Genomic DNA, 15,173 nt, shown 5'->3' with positions numbered 1-15,173 from the left:
CTCAGCTCTCTGCCTGGGCTACCCAAAGCTGCTGAGGAGCCAGGCAAAGCAAGCTCAGAAGGCAAGGGAGGACCAGCCAGGGGCTGAATGAAGCTGTACTTGGCCAAAGACATAAACCAATTTATTAATTACAGTATTTTTTACACTCATAAATAGTAAAGGCAGCTTATACCAATGGCAGGGTTCCCCTTCACCCTCACTTCTGGGACACCAGAGGAAGTGCTTGGCAGGGCAGGAGGGACTGGAGGTGACAGAACACCAAGTCCCTGGATTGCAGAGGGCATGCAAAGGCGTTGGGGTAGAAGGCTGCTCTGAGTCTCTGGCCTCAGAGCAGAGGGAGCTGCCTTTCCTGGGACAAGGCTGGGAGGGTTGGCATTAGCCATGCAGGGGGAGAGACTGAGGGGGAAATGAGGCTTTCAATCAATATACAGGATTTGCTCTACAGGCTGCCACAGTGGCAGGATTGGTAACGCAGTCCTGGCCAGTGCCTCCAGCTGTCCTGCTCAGACAGATAGCCTGGGCATGAAGTGTTATGAGCAAGGAGGTGACAAGGCAGGACTACGCATGGACAGGGCAAGTGTTCCCCATCCCCACGAAGCAGGTCACAGGGAAGGTTGTATGATCTGTGACTGCTGTGTTGCAGCCCTCCTGGGAAGAAGGCAAGCCTGGCCTTGCAGAGGTGAGTCCATGTGGGTCAGATACAGCCCTTACTGAGGACAGGTTATACAGAGGTGGAATACATGTAGGGGAGGAATGGAGTCAGCAGCAGCACTGTAGCACCCTTGTATCTGTAAGAGCCCTGGGGGATGGCAGCTCTGCTGCTCCGATGTCTGCTTCACTGAGCCCGAGCCCCATCCTGACCCATATGAGGGTCTTACCACAAGTGCACAAGAGCCCTGTCAGGTGCTTACCCACATGTGTACCTGAACGCTTTTCCTGACCGAAGCAGGTATCCATAGTTTAGTGCCATCCCAGGCTGGCTTATACTGATTGAACACTATCCAGACTTCTACTGTACACAAGCAGGGGTGGCAGTGTGCTCCCAGCACTGCTAGTACGTGTATCCCTTGCTGTAAAGCTGTGCAGGGAGGCTCCTAAGGTCCGGCAGATAAGCGGCACTCTCATCCAGGTGCGACAGAGGCACTGTGTCCTCCTCACTGACCTGCCGGTCCAGCTCTGCCTTCAGCGCTGGCCGCTGGTTATCGGGGAAGGCCAGAGAGAACAAGGCTTCGGGTTCACACACAAACTTGTACACGTAGCGCTCCCCAGCCACCTGCAGGGGAGAAGGGATGGATGCTGCAGGCCCACAGACAGCACCATGCGGTGCTCCTTGGCAGCAGGGAGGTTTGCAAACCCTCTGCCTGCTCCAGCACATCGCCCTGGGATGTGTCAGGGTTTTAAACTTCCCCTGGTGCTGTCCTCCTACTGCTCTGGGCTCCCCTGAAACAGCCCTTGGGCAGTGGGATGCTGCCAGCTGACTGTGCAGGTAGGAACAGCATCCACCGAGCCTGGCTGGTCTGTACTGGACAGGATTAGGCTCACAGCTATCCTCTCCAGTGCTCTGGATCTGGAAGACACCATCCCTGCCACAAAGGACCAACCCCAAGCAGTTCTTGGCTCACCAGCTGGAAGTCTAGACTGATTATACATCCTTGCAGCTGCATAAATGCCAGCTCTCCTGACTGCAGCCATATACAGAAGAAGAAAGACTTTCTATCTCAAACATGAGAAGCATCATTAAAGGCTTAAAACCCGCGTTTGCAAACTGACCTTCTGCATGATGCCTTTCTCATAGTAGTAACGAAGGGATCGGCTCAGCTTGTCATAGTTCATGGCTGGACGGTTCTTTTGGATACCCCACAGCCTGGCTACCTGGAGAATAAAGCAACCACATGCCTGAATGTCCATGAACCCAACCCAAGGGCAAAAGAACATTATCCAGCAGATTCTCTGGTACAATGGTACCACAACACATACAAACACACAATAATAGATTCAAACTAATTACTCAGCAGCTTTTCGACCAGAAGGGTAGAACTCAAACTGAAGAACCCTGCATGATGCAAATCATTCTCCTTTCCACTGCAGAGTTCATTGGCTGACTCCCTGCATGGTCTAGCAAGTACCACTGGTAGGCAGGAGCCTTCCCAGGGCAGAGGAAAAGCCAGGTGGAAACTTCCAGCTGCAGGAGCAGTGGCTGCTTCCCCTGAGCCTGTAGAGAAGCTAAATGGTTTGATGGTTTTACCTCTTCTGGCTCAATGAGCTTGAACTCCATCCCTCTACCAGTCCAGGCAATGAAGTGGGAATTGGTTGGATCATCTAATAGAGCCACGAGGAATTGCCAGAGCTGGAGAGATCCCCGTCGCTGGTATGGGGGCACTTCCCGGTACCCTCCAGCTTCATGCTTGATGTCTCCTGTGGAGAGAACGATGCAGATGTTGCTCAGGTAGTGCTGCAAAGGCAGTTACCAAACACAAAGCACGTTTCCCAGCTGTTTGCCCTGGAGTATTCCAGTTCAAGCACAGCAGAGCAGCCAATTCACCAGCAGCTCTGCCCCGAGGAGCTCTGGAGGACCTCACAATTAAGCTGCTTAAGGTAAAAGGCCTCTTTGCTGCTAAAAGAACTCAAGAAATGGGATCTCACAAAAGCAGGTTTGAACCCCTGCTACCACCGCTGCAGGAACACAGTAACCAGCTATGCAGACAGTGGGTAAGCAGTTGGCAGAGGTGCTGGATAACCCCATCTGTCACCCAAGCTCTGAGCCATTCTTTCCCAACCTTCAAATTTTTCAGGAACAACACAGACATCATCAGTGAAGGACCTCATCTGCTTGTCATAGCTGCAGCCTGCAAGAGGAAGCAACAGAGGCAATTGTAGAGGTAGTACAGAGGGCAATGAAGTGCAGGGAAAAGACAATAGTCACTGCGGTTCTTACCTAGTGTATCTTCTGTATTTGGATGGCTTGGGTAACTCTCCACATTTGTGTACATGGAAGGGCAGCCAGGAACATCTACAGAGCAAGTAATAAACTTGTTTCATTAAGAAGCACAGGAGCAGAAGGAGCTTGATCTCCAGAGGCAGGCAGGTAAGTGCCACTTTCTAACCAGCATCCTCCTAAGGCCCTCCTAAGAGGTTAGTGGCAGACTGATAACGTTTCATGTCTCAGCCATCCCACCACAACCTCGTCTTCATCACACTTCCAAGCATGAATCCCACTTGTACATTTCTGTAGCACTATCTCATAATGTCCTTCAGAGGAGCCAGGATCAGTCACCCGTGCACCACTCCATACAAAACCTTGGACAATGGGTTAAGTTTCTATGACACCTCTCCCTTATGTGAGTTTAAGATAACCACACTGCTGCTGTTTCCACAGGTGAGAAGGCAGCACCTTTCCCCAGGAATACTAAGATCATGTTAATGGAGAGTAGCAGCATCGCTTTGCTTTCTTGGTGGCCTTACATTGTGACAGACCTGAACGCAACAGCATCTGAATGTCTCCTGTAGCCAGTGCCTCACAACTATGACTGCAGATGCCTTCAGTCTCCCTGTCTCTTCCACATCATACACTCACAAACAGCTCAGAAAACATAAAGAACAGGCTGAATCTGAAAACAAGCAGCAAGTCTTCTCATGGTCTTTGTGCCTGAGCACTGCAGGGCCTGTGTTCTGTATCTTGTGTTTTCTGAATCTTGGCTTTCTGTTTCAAACCTGGTTTTCATTCCCACCTGAAACATGAGCTGTAACTGGGAGCTTTGGGAAGATTTACCTTCCATTTCCCTCGGATTCCTGTGTACAGCTAGTACTTACAGCAGACATTTGGCTGATGCTAAGGGCAAAGGCTGCTCTGGACTGAGACTGGATGTTATTACAATCATAAACTACTCTCACAAATGGCGTTCTTCTGGGTTTGCACATTTGCTTGCCCTGTCTGGACAGAAAGACCCAGTGAACGTGTAATATCAGTATAGCCCCAGTGGTGGATTCTGTACCCTCACAGGAGCTTTTGACTTATCTATTCCATTCTGCTAAAGAAAACAGTCTGCAATGTCCATTAAAACATCAGGAGACCACAAGTACCATTCCCTCTGGAAGAGGATGCTGTGATGTCAGGGTCTGATGGACAGATCTGCTGTAATAAGACTTATCCCTTGTGAAAAGATAAGAGGATAACTTCATCCTCTTAGAGGTATCTTAGGAAGAGGTTTCCAGAATTACAACCCTTTTCTCTTGTGCTCAGCCTGTCTCCCAGACCACACACATGCCTGAAGATGCCATAGTAGCGTTTCAAAGCCATCAGTGATGGATGTTCACCCAGGAGGTTGCTCACCCCTGCTGATGCCTGGTTTACCCAGCCAGAAAGAGCCAGTTCTTCCTACCTGAGTCGTACATGTAGTCTGCCTGCTCCTGCTTGATCACCAGAGCTGCTGGGTACTGGCGGCTGCTGCCCATCTGGCTGCCTTGCTCATACTGCAGGTCCTGGTACTCCCGTTTGAGGCCCTGATGAGGGTATGGGAGGCAGGGCTCAGACAGCTGGCGCTGGTAGGCAATAGGGTCTTCCTGGGCTATGCCCTGGGAGGAGGGGAAGGAACGGCACATCTCCACAGGTGGCTGGTACACAGAGCTAGAAGAGGGGAGAGGACATGGGCTGGCTGCTTGCTTGGCCCCGGTGCAGGGCTGGTTGAGGGACAGAAACTCAGCCTCAGCCTGTTACAAGGGCTCCAGGAGCTGCACACGTGGCTGGGGCAAGGAAGGGACCCTCATGAAAGATGTTTGCAATGGCACCTACAGAACCTGACAGGCTTATGCTTATAGACTTCTTCAAGCCCCAGACAGCAGTGGTGGGTCCCAGGTACTTTGGATGGGGGGGATTCCGTGATGGCTGGAAGCTGAGGGCTTTAATCTGGATGCTGCAGCCCCTCCTCCCTGAACCACTGAGCAGGGAAACCCTTCTTCCCAGCGGCTGCCTCCTCCTGGCAGTAACTCACCTGTTTTCATTGGAGTATCCACAGCTGGATGTGGGATGCGGTGGCCCTGGAGGGGTGAGGAAGCTTCTGTCCTGTCTAGGGAACTGTTGAAATGGTGACTGCAGTGGGGTTCCTGGGCTGGGGGACTTGATTCCAACTTGTCTGGGTTGATCATAGGCACTGGGGACAAACAGATATTGGAGCATTACAGCTCTCAGGGAGACACAGTGCCCCTCTGTGCTGCCAGCCAGGCCAAAACCCCCCAGCATAAACTCCTTCCTGTCTGATCACTGGTTACCCCATGCACGATAGCAATAACCCTTCAAAGAGAAAACTGGATGTGTCTGTACTGAAGAACCCATATAAAAGCTCAGGCAAGCAGCTGGGACTGTGGGCAATGGTGCCAGGGAGTTCTGATCCCACTGCAGCACGTGTATGCTGCTCTTACTCAGCAGACAAACCAGATTGTTGTCATGACACCTCTTTATTACAGGATGCAGTAGTGCTTGAGTTCAGAGCAGCTCCTGCCTCTCCCCTGTGTAAGCTGTGTTACCTGGTGTAAAGGCACTGCTCGCCATTGTGGTACTGGAACAGCTGCTTATGGGTGCAGGACAGCACGGGGTCCGAGGAGGGACTCTGCGGCTCCTGTTTAATCTTAGCAGGAGGGCTGTGAAAAGCTACTGTAGGAGAGAAATGAAAGACCAGGTTGAGACTTTGCTTGGTTATAGAGAGAGAAATACGCTTACATTTATATCTATCAGCCAGGAAAAGGTTGGTTGAGATTCCACCACCTTGTGCTTGTTCAGGTGGCTCAGAGGACCAACGAGATGCACAAGTGATTGCTGGATGCACCTGAGCTCTGCCCTCAGTTTAGGAGGATTTGGATGCTACACCAACCTTACAAGAGCAAATTGAAGGTACGTGTTAACCTGGCCTGTGATCATTCAAGCACTCTGGAAAGGATCTGAAGGGGGTATTTCCTAAGCTGCACAGGCTGGGACAGTTTGCAAATACTCTTGGTTTTAACCACATAAAAACCAAGTTTTGCTTGGCATCAAGCCCAATGCTCTTTCACTGGCATCCCTGGTGAGCATGTCTTGGGAGTAGCATTCAACGATAATGCACTAGCATGATATCCTGATAGTTTCGTTTGTCCAATAGACAATAAATGTCCAGGGTTTTGTAGACACAGCTAAAAAGCTGAAGGTTTTCGGAGCAAAAATAAACACTATTGCTTGTATTGCATTCTATTGCAACACAATACAAGTGAAAACCAGTTGTCTGACTTCCACGGCCCTGCTTTCACTGTGATATCCCTCAAAGGTGGAAGAGCAGCTTCCATCCCTTTCAGTACCTGATGTCATCAATTGTACCAGGTTAATACTGGTGCTTCCCTGGCAGGAGGCTGCCACACAGGCACTTTGCAGCTACCTGTGTCATTTCCTAATGCAGGTTTCCTTGTGCTAAACCCCTTCTATGCTGACACTCCAATAGGCCTGAATGTGGGACTGGGGGAATCCCTGAATGGCTCTGCTCAGCCAGAACATCAGGGACAATCCAGGCACAAAGGAAAAGGGTTTCTTTGCATTTCCAGCCCAGTGGTTTGTGCTTGTGGCCTAATGCAAACAAGAAGGGATATTCGGGCTGGTTAGAATTTCATGAATAACAAATGTGGGTTGCAGTTTACAGCACCAGGGAGTAAGATGTGGGTATTGTTACTTTTTATGCTTGATTAAATCCAGCAGGGAGTAGAACTGCCCTCACGAGTTCCTCAGAAAAGCTGATCCCGGTGGAAGGACACAGTCAAGCATCTTCTGCCTTTGCCTCTGGGCTCTGCTGATGCTGATAGGAGCTCACTGATACTTAGGAAGGGAAGAAAAGTGACCCCAGGAAGGTACATGGCTCTAGATCTCCCTCCCCATCAACTGTGAACTTTCCATAAGCTACAGTCCTTCCCCATGAGCTCCCTCCCACCTCTTCAAGCTGACGTGATGCTGCTTCCAAAGCCTGGGATGTTCAGAGCTGTGATGATTGTTTCCAGGATGGGAAGAAACAGCCCAACCTCATCTTTTTGCTGCATTCATTTCAGGACTGACCTGAGCTCTGTGTGCACCAACCAGCCTCAAGCCAGCTCTCCCTCACAGAAGGGACCCATTGTCCCTTCAGAAGTGCTGCACAAGTGGCTATGGGGATGCCTGGAGGGATGGCTGCTGTCTCTAAGCACAAGAGATTCAGGCCACTTTCTGCTGCAAACACCCCTCTCCAGAATTAACTTTCTCAGCAAGAGGGGAAAACCAACCCCAACCTGGCTTCCTTTGCCTGCTTTGGTTTCAGCCTGGGCCGGAATAGCCCATCCTTACACGCTACCAGCACCCAAAGGGATCCAGCCAGCTTGACAGCAATAGAAACAAATGAATTCATAAGGTACCAGAGCCTCAGATTGTTTGCTTCTGAGGGACAAGTGGATCCCACGGCCACTCCTGGGGCTGCCATCAAACATCAATCCTGGCACAAACAGCTCTTGGCACTGGCCAAGCTGCTGCAGGTGAGTGCTGCCTTGGGCTGGATTCTGTACCCCAGACATGACCCCCCCTGCATTGATGCAAACACCCCAGGCCCAGGCAGGGGTGGAAAGAGAAAAGGGTCTTTCTATGCCTGAGGCATCCATTCCCTTCCTGTCTCCAGCAGCTCTTTCCAATGCATGGCGTAAACAGATGTATAGAACCCATCTAAAAGTGCTGATGTGTCAGCTGAGTCTGATGGGGGGGGGGGGGGGGGAAGGAAGGATGGACAAAACCAAACCGCTTTGCCCAGTACACTGCACTCCATTGAAGTGTCAAGAAGCTGGCTGTGCTAGGAGCAGCCAATTCTTTCCGGCCCCTATTAGCTGGAACAGGCTATTGCATTACAACCAGCTCATTCATTCATTCAGTGTGAAACATTGGACCAGCCCTCTCCTCAGTTCTGGGTCAAAAAGAGGAAGAAACAAGATACATGACTCAGAGAGCAAACCCGGCTGTGCTGCAGGGCCAGTGGGAGGAAAGCAGAAAGAGCTGCATGTACCATTGTGTGCAAGGTTCCTCTACGTACACTTGGACCTGTGCAACGTTCAGCTCCATTGTAACCTGAAGTGCTTTGCCCAGTTCTCAGAGCACACATCTGTGATACAGTCTCTACACTCCTGTGTGAGTACAGGCAATCTGCTCATAAGAACAGAGAGCAAGCAAGCCGGCAAGCACATCTCCAGGGATACTGTGTCCTCATGCAGCAGACAGGACCACTACCTCACAGAGGCCATGCTGGCAGCAGATGCTCAGGCAGGGGCCACACAGGTGAGCAGAGCCCCCCAAAAGCACCTGCAGGGGTCACAGCACCACAATTCCATGCTGATTTCTTTTGCTTTGGGAGGAGGAATAGCACAAATCTAACATCTGATTGTCACAGTGATGCATTTCCTCAGCTATTCAGGGGGGGCTAATTCTTCACACCTACCCCAACTAAAACACGTATCTGTTGAAATCACTCTGCATAAGGGACTATGCAACTCCCACTGCATGAAGATACTTGTGCATTGTGCAGATGCAGACAGTTAGCATGGGGGTTTTTTGTCACCATCACAACAGTCTATTCCACAACAATGCAGAAATAAAACGAGTCCTTTCGCCTCAATGCCCGTGTGTTGCATTTGTGGGTTTGGTTGAAGTGTATCCTGCCCTTCTCCCCTGAGATGTGTGATCACCCCCGTGCTACTTACAGTTTTCTGAATGAAAGTCAGGCACAAATTGCTCATCACTGTCTGGAACCTGAGCTGCCAGGGGAGGGAGAGAGGGAGAGGAGAATTAGATTTGGCTCTTTGTATGGTATAATTAACAGTAAGGCAGAAATAAGCCTATGCTGAAAAGATCTGAGCTTTCTGCTGGGATGCACTTTAGTGACTAAGGCAAGTTTCCCTTTGGGATTAATGAATACAGTTATTTAGCCTGCAAGATTTGCCCCTTAAATCTGCCAGCTTCTTTCTCCCTTACCTTGGAAATAAGGACAACAGCAAGTTTATTAGCTCAGGGTTCACAGTTTTCATTAGAAACAAAACACACAGGGATTTTTAAGCATTTAGCATAGGAAAAGCAACTACCAACTAATACATTTGCAGGAGAATATTTCAGAGGAATAAAATGAATATCTGGTAGCAGGAAGGGGAAATGGTGAATAGTGTGGATAATGTTAATAGTATGTGTGGTTTGCCATGGGAAATGCTGGTGTAGTCAAAGAGGTCCTGACAGCAACCGGTTGTTCTTTCCCCACATATCAGCGCAGTAAAGCTCATTTTGAGGCATCTGCCCCATGGACAGCATTGTTAGGACAAGTCCAAGAACAACAGCAAGGTTTGGGATATTTGAGTGTGTCAAAGGTTGTCTAACAAAGACATCTGCAAATCTGTAAGGGCCTCATTGCCCTCAGAACAGCCAATCCCATTGGAACGAGATGCTGCTGAATGCAGTGAGCAGGGAAACAGTTAACAACATTAGCATAGAATCATAGAACGGTTTGTGTTGAAAGGGACCTTAAAGCTCATCCAGTTCCAACCCCTTGCCATGTGCAGGGACACCTTCCAGTAGAGCAGGTGGCCTCAGTCCACCTCCTGAGCTGTGCTCCATTATCCAGAGGCAGAAACCAATGTGGTAAAGACCTAAGCTTTGGGATGTGCTTTGGGAGAACCTTAACCACAGCACATGTTGTGTTAGAATATTTTATTACTTCTAATAATTACTTTTCCATCCCTTTTACTGCAGGGGATTGCCTGCAGCAGGTCGATATTTCACTGAACCTCTCACAAAACACTGCTGAAAGAAATGCTGCTGCTGGTACAGAACAGACCAACGGAGTTTGGGATGTTGCAGCGTGCGCCCCCTCAGCTCTAAAGCAAAGGTGATGTAGTCCAAGTAAAGGGACATGGGCAATGGAAACCCACTAATCTCAGTCACTTGAAGCTAAGCTAGACAAGACGTGCCAAAAATAAACCTTAGGGAATAACACCGCATTAACAACAGGCAGTGGATTTGAATGGCTGGAGTGAGGGCACACAGCCCCACTGCTGCACAGTGCTACTTGCAGTGCTGTAGTAGAAGGCTACAAGGCCAAGTTGCCAGGAGAAAATATGTATTTTTGTATTATCATAGAATGATTTTGGTTGGAAGGGACCTTAAAGAAGGTTTAGTTCCAACCCATAATATTCACTATCTACTTCACATAGTTGCAATACAGATAGACATTTTCTTGCTTTCCCCAAACCTGCATCTATACTTATAGTTATATATATATATCTTCTTATAATCCAACCATATCCATGCAATAGAGTTTGCATGAACATTTACTGATCATGTATAGCAGCAGATCCCTCTTTCTGTGCAGTGCTTTGAGACCATGTGTGACTCTCCCTTCATCCCAGGATACTTGTGAATCCCTCCTGCAAACACCCTGCTGCTCACAAACGTATTGTATGAGATTCTATGTGAATTATGTAGATTAGTGAGCTAAAAATATTACCAACCATTAGAAATCAGTTCTGAAGCAAACTCAGCAGCTCCAGACTGGTGAACAGTTAAGAGAAACCAGTCTCGAGCCTGTGTGCCCATTCAAGAGATCTAGGACATGAGCAGCAGCTCATTTTTCAGCCCTGATGCAAGTTCAGTGAGGGCTTCAATCCTGAACAGCCTCCCAGTCCTGAACGCTGCCTGATCAGCTTCATTTCAGCTTGACATGAACATGAAATATCTGATTTGGGGTTTTTTTTTCCACCCTTAATCTTTCTTAGTTGACAAAAACCTTTTTGGAGACTTAAAAACCCCTTTTTCACCGGTATGTGTATTTTTATAGTATTGTTGAGAAATATTTGTTATAATAAGCACTAATAAGCGCTTTTGTCTTTAGCAAGAGGCTGTGCTTGACGATCTGGTTTAAATGTTTATTAATCAAATCAAAATCAATCATTCATAGCACTGGAATTAAGCAAATTCAGTGCACGGTGTTAAAGCCGTTTCACTTTGCATTAATGGGACTTCCTGGGATTTGAAGTTTGCTCTTTCTTGAAGTCAAAACACAGAACAATTTAGACACCAAACTGAGCAGTGTCCATTCCAGGAACGTCCCTTTCAAAGAGGTCCCTTCCAACCCAAACCAGACTCTGATTTTACGGAATTAGCATGAAACAGAACCAGTTACAAGGATCCTGAAGCGAAAATTGTAACCAGGGAAATAAGTGGCCAACTGCCAAGCTCCATTCACCAGCAAACTCCCTGCACCATAGCGCGGTTCACGCGTCCTGGTTCGCGCAAGCCAGAGGCTAGCAAGTGTGGATAAAGCGAGTACAGCATGAAGCTGGGCAAACAGAGCACGGGAACGGCAAGAGACAGAAGGGAGTGAGGGAAGCACCTACCTTCTGTCAGCCAGGTCTCCTGGAGCCTGCCCAAGTCCTGGAAGAGCTCTGCGCGGAAAGCGAGAGGTTTCCTCAGCGGAGCGCTGGGGAGGGACGGCGGAGCCGCTCCTCGTCCAGTCGGCTTCACCTTCACTGTCACCATCCCCTCCTGCTCCCCCTTACCTTCCGAGTCCTGAGCCGGCAGCAAGCCCTGGTCCGCGGGGCTCTTCCCAACGCCCATGGGAGCTCCGCCGGGAGCCGCCTGGCCCGGAGGCTGCTGCGGGAGGAGCGGATCAGCGCGGGGTACCCGGCCGAAGGGGTCCCGCTCCTCTGCCCCTGACCCCTTCCCGCTCACCTGCGGGAGCGTGAACGGCACCCGCTGGTCCAGGTACGCCTTCATCCCGGCGCCTCCGCGGGGCTGCCGGCTCTCGGCGAGCCGGTCTGGTCCCTGCTCCGGGGCCCGTCGGGGGGCAGCGCTCCCGGCAGCTCCGCGGCTGCCGCAACCTGGGCACCGAGGCAGGAACGAGCTCGTCAGCTCCGGCCGGGACCAGCGCCCCCCCCCCGGGTCCCGGTGCCGGTGCCCGTGCCGGTGGCCGTCCCTCACCGGCGGCTCGCAGCCCACGCGGAGCCCGGTTGGCCCCGCCCCCCTGGGCCGTCAGGCCGCTGCGGGGCCGGGGGCGGCCTCCCATTGGCCCATCGCGGTGCTCGCGCCCGCGGCTCGCCCACTCCTTTGTTCCAGCGACTTTGTGAATGAAGCTCCGGGCTGGGGCACGCCAGCCAATCCCTGCTCCCGTTGGCACTCGCCCCGTGAACAGTGGGCGGAGCTTAGCCTCCGGGGCCAATCGGAGCGCAGCGCCCTGGTATTCATTCAATGACGGAGCTCTCATTCATAAATAAACCTCTCGAAGTTCATTGATGAAAGGCTCCGAAGGCGCTCCAGCTATGCCTGTGCTGAGTGGCAGAGCTGTGCTCAGCCTGCCCTTCCAGACGCCCACCCAGCGGGGCACACCATCAGGCTTGCTGTTTCTCACGCACATTGCAGTCATTTCAGAGCTTCAGGTACATTCAGTTCTGTTCTGGGGAAGTTATTGAACTTTCAACAAGATTTAGAGGAAAAAACCTCACTCATTCCTCTGGAATGAAAACAATGAAAGCCCTGCCTATCAAAATCAGTGTTATTCTCTTGAAGGACAACAATACAAAATAAAAATCTAGTCCTGGCATTCGCACAGCAGAAAAGTGAGTTTGCTTTTGTGCATACCAGTGCATCCTGCCATTCTTTCAAATCCCTCCTTTAAGTTCCATGGTCACATTTAATATTTATTGATCCTATTTATCATACAAAAAATATCCAAAATAGTTGGGAGCGGTGATGAGAAGACAATAATTCATGGAATGCCATCTCCTGGAAGAGAGCTAGATACTTGAGAGAAAAAGAAGGAAAAGGGAAAGTTGTCCCCAAGACTAAAAAGGGCTGTACATTTTTGACATTTTCTCTATAGCTGCCACCACCAGTGTGACATTGATGTGCTCGCTATGAAAGTAATGCCCATTATGCAGAATAACATCTGTAAGGACCTAGTCCATGTATATTTTGATCTTTCTGCCAGTCCCAGCATTCCCAGGACTCCCACTCTATCATGAAACCCAATTGAAACACAGTCATGACCTGTCTGTGGCAGCAGAATGAAAATGTGTTCTCAGGAAGCTTACATCCAGGTGCACATTCAAGAGATCAATCACAGCTGGTATTGATGATGAGTTATGTATCAAAGGTGAACCAGGTGCTGCTGATCACGAGTAAGGCCTGTCTCTGATTTATCCCTTGATGACAACAATGGCCTTGGGGGATGAATCATGTTTTAAATTAGTTTGCTTGTTGACCTGCTTCTTTTTGTGTCCTGTGCTTTCCTCAGGGATCTATGTGAATTCTCTCTTCTGGTTTCATAAAATCAAAATGATACAAATAGTGCTGGGGACTGATTTGGAGGATTAAGAGTTTATAAACAGGGTATGAGAGAAGAGAGGAGGCTGAGATTCCTGGGAAAGCTGCTGCCTTCACATCAGGAAATATTCAGATTAGTAAAATTTACAGGTGGCAAATTATGTCCCTTGTTTGACAATTTCTTCTCTGGTCCTCATGAGCTTGTTGTGCAAATGTCTCATGTTTGTTTTCAAAGGCCGACTAATCACTTGTGGGACGATGATTCTGGAGTTTCTCTTTGCAGGCTCAGCAATTAACATTCAGGATGATTAATTGCCTTCTATTACCTTTTTTTCTTGAAGTATAGAGCATGTGAAGGGTTGAGAAGTGATACAAAACCAGGGGGAGCTGCTTCTTTCTTATGGGGTATTAGCAATAGATTTCTTCCAACACAGTAATCCACACTGCCTAAAATGTTTCTTCCCTGGGTTTATGGCTTATTTTCCTTAGTTACCAATTGAGTTGTGTGTCTAATCCCTCTCCCTGTCCTGTGTCCACCCCCGAGGTTTAACTGCTTCATCTGTTGTACTGGTTTGAGGAACCCCAGTCCGCACCAGCGATGGTTAGTGCCACATAAAGCTGCTGGTGATAGATCCTGACAGAAACAGGAACAAATGGCAAATGTCTCAGAAAGTGACAATGTGAAAGTTAAAAACCCCCAAACTTCTCTGTGCTGCAGAATGAAGCATGAACAGGTCTATAGCTTTTAGAAAAGTGACAATAAAGAAACAGCTGGATGAAGAACTGGGGCTTCTTAACATTAGACATGAAATCAGCCAGGCCACTCTGTTGCACAGAAACAGAAAACGTGAGTTCTCACTTGGCAACTTGCAGACTACAAATGCAATCTCCTTCCTAATGTGTCCATCATGTAGCATTTTGGGGTATTGTAGCTGTTCTTGATGATATAGTTTACTAATGTGAACGTAGCAAAGAAAGGTTGTGGCCAAAGAAGCTCAAACCCAGCTCTGGCATAGTTAATCCATCCTCCTGGATGGAAAGAAAGAAAGAAAGAAAGAAAGGAAAGGAAAGGAAAGGAAAGGAAAGGAAAGGAAAGGAAAGGAAAGGAAAGGAAAGGAAAGGAAAGGAAAGGAAAGGAAAGGAAAGGAAAGGAAAGGAAAGGAAGAAATGAGGATCTTTCCTCAGGGTGGAAATCCTCAGGGAAACAGGGTGGGTATAATTGGCAGGAGACTCGGGAGTTGTGAATCGCAGACAGAGGTTATTAATCACGGTTTGAAATGCACTGAATGTCTTTCTGCTGATACATTCCTTTTTTCAAGCTTAAATGGCAAAGATTGCTTCTTTTCAGCCTTTTTTGGCAACCTGCAAGAGGATCTGTGGCAGCAGGAATTATTTACTTGTAATTCCAATGTCAAGGTTTAATTTCAAGCAGGCTGGTTGGAGCTAGATGACCTTAAGGTCCTTTCCAACCCTAACTGTTCTATGGTTCTATGATATGGCAGGAGCTCTCCACCAGCCCATAGAGCTCTGCTTAGGAGCCTTGCCATGCTTTTAATCTCAAAGTGATTTTCTATAGGGAAGATAGTCCCAGAGTGCAAGGAAGTGTCTGGGTAGATTTCTTTGTGGCTGCCTGAGGCGTAACACAGGGACTCTGGAGAAAGCAGTTCTCTATAAGGTCTTGTGAATAAACTGCTCTTTTAGGTATTCATGCCAGCTACTTTTTATAATGCTCTGAATGAGAGAAGATGGCTCCGGCACTTTGTCTGCAGGAAGGAAGCAATTAGATTATCAGCACTTTGAGAAATTAAATTATGTAAGTTATGGCCGAAGAAGTTTAGCAAAATGTTAT

General features: G+C 48.9%; 1 protein-coding gene across 4 annotated transcripts; it reads right to left on the bottom strand.

The window, feature by feature from the left end:
- Nucleotides 1-98: 98 nt before the first annotated feature.
- On the bottom strand, nucleotides 99-12,006 carry ETV4 (ETS variant transcription factor 4). Of its 4 annotated transcripts, none has more exons than XM_031045244.2 (12): nucleotides 11,735-12,006; nucleotides 11,563-11,653; nucleotides 11,401-11,448; nucleotides 8,722-8,775; nucleotides 5,521-5,647; nucleotides 4,989-5,147; nucleotides 4,380-4,624; nucleotides 2,936-3,010; nucleotides 2,778-2,846; nucleotides 2,246-2,415; nucleotides 1,771-1,872; nucleotides 99-1,273 (listed from the first exon to the last, which is right to left on the bottom strand). In XM_031045244.2, exons 1-12 carry the CDS (start codon nucleotides 11,777-11,779, stop codon nucleotides 1,052-1,054), a joined length of 1,407 nt encoding a protein of 468 aa, XP_030901104.2. In that variant the 5' UTR covers nucleotides 11,780-12,006; the 3' UTR covers nucleotides 99-1,051. The 4 variants fall into 4 exon arrangements, with proteins under 4 accessions (XP_030901104.2, XP_030901100.2, XP_030901096.2 ...); XM_031045240.2 differs by having other exon boundaries at nucleotides 11,563-11,656; nucleotides 11,735-11,998; XM_031045236.2 differs by having other exon boundaries at nucleotides 11,563-12,006.
- Between the last annotated feature and the right edge of the window lie 3,167 nt (nucleotides 12,007-15,173).

This window comes from Melopsittacus undulatus, chromosome 17 (assembly GCF_012275295.1).
Source record: "Melopsittacus undulatus isolate bMelUnd1 chromosome 17, bMelUnd1.mat.Z, whole genome shotgun sequence".
Taxonomy (NCBI): Eukaryota; Metazoa; Chordata; class Aves; order Psittaciformes; family Psittaculidae; genus Melopsittacus; species Melopsittacus undulatus.
This window is presented reverse-complemented; position numbering and strand designations above follow the sequence as displayed.

What these genes read in the sequence shown, in the direction of transcription:
- ETV4 (XM_031045236.2), bottom strand. Translation starts at nt 11,779, where the DNA reads ATGAAGGCGTACCTGGACCAGCGGGTGCCGTTCACGCTCCCGCAGGTG. An exon ending in AAATACAGAAGATACACTAG is followed by an intron (nt 2,847 to 2,935) that starts GTAAGAACCGCA and finishes TTCCTCTTGCAG; the next exon opens with GCTGCAGCTATGACAAGCAG. An exon ending in TGTTCCTGAAAAATTTGAAG is followed by an intron (nt 2,416 to 2,777) that starts GTTGGGAAAGAA and finishes TTCTCTCCACAG; the next exon opens with GAGACATCAAGCATGAAGCT.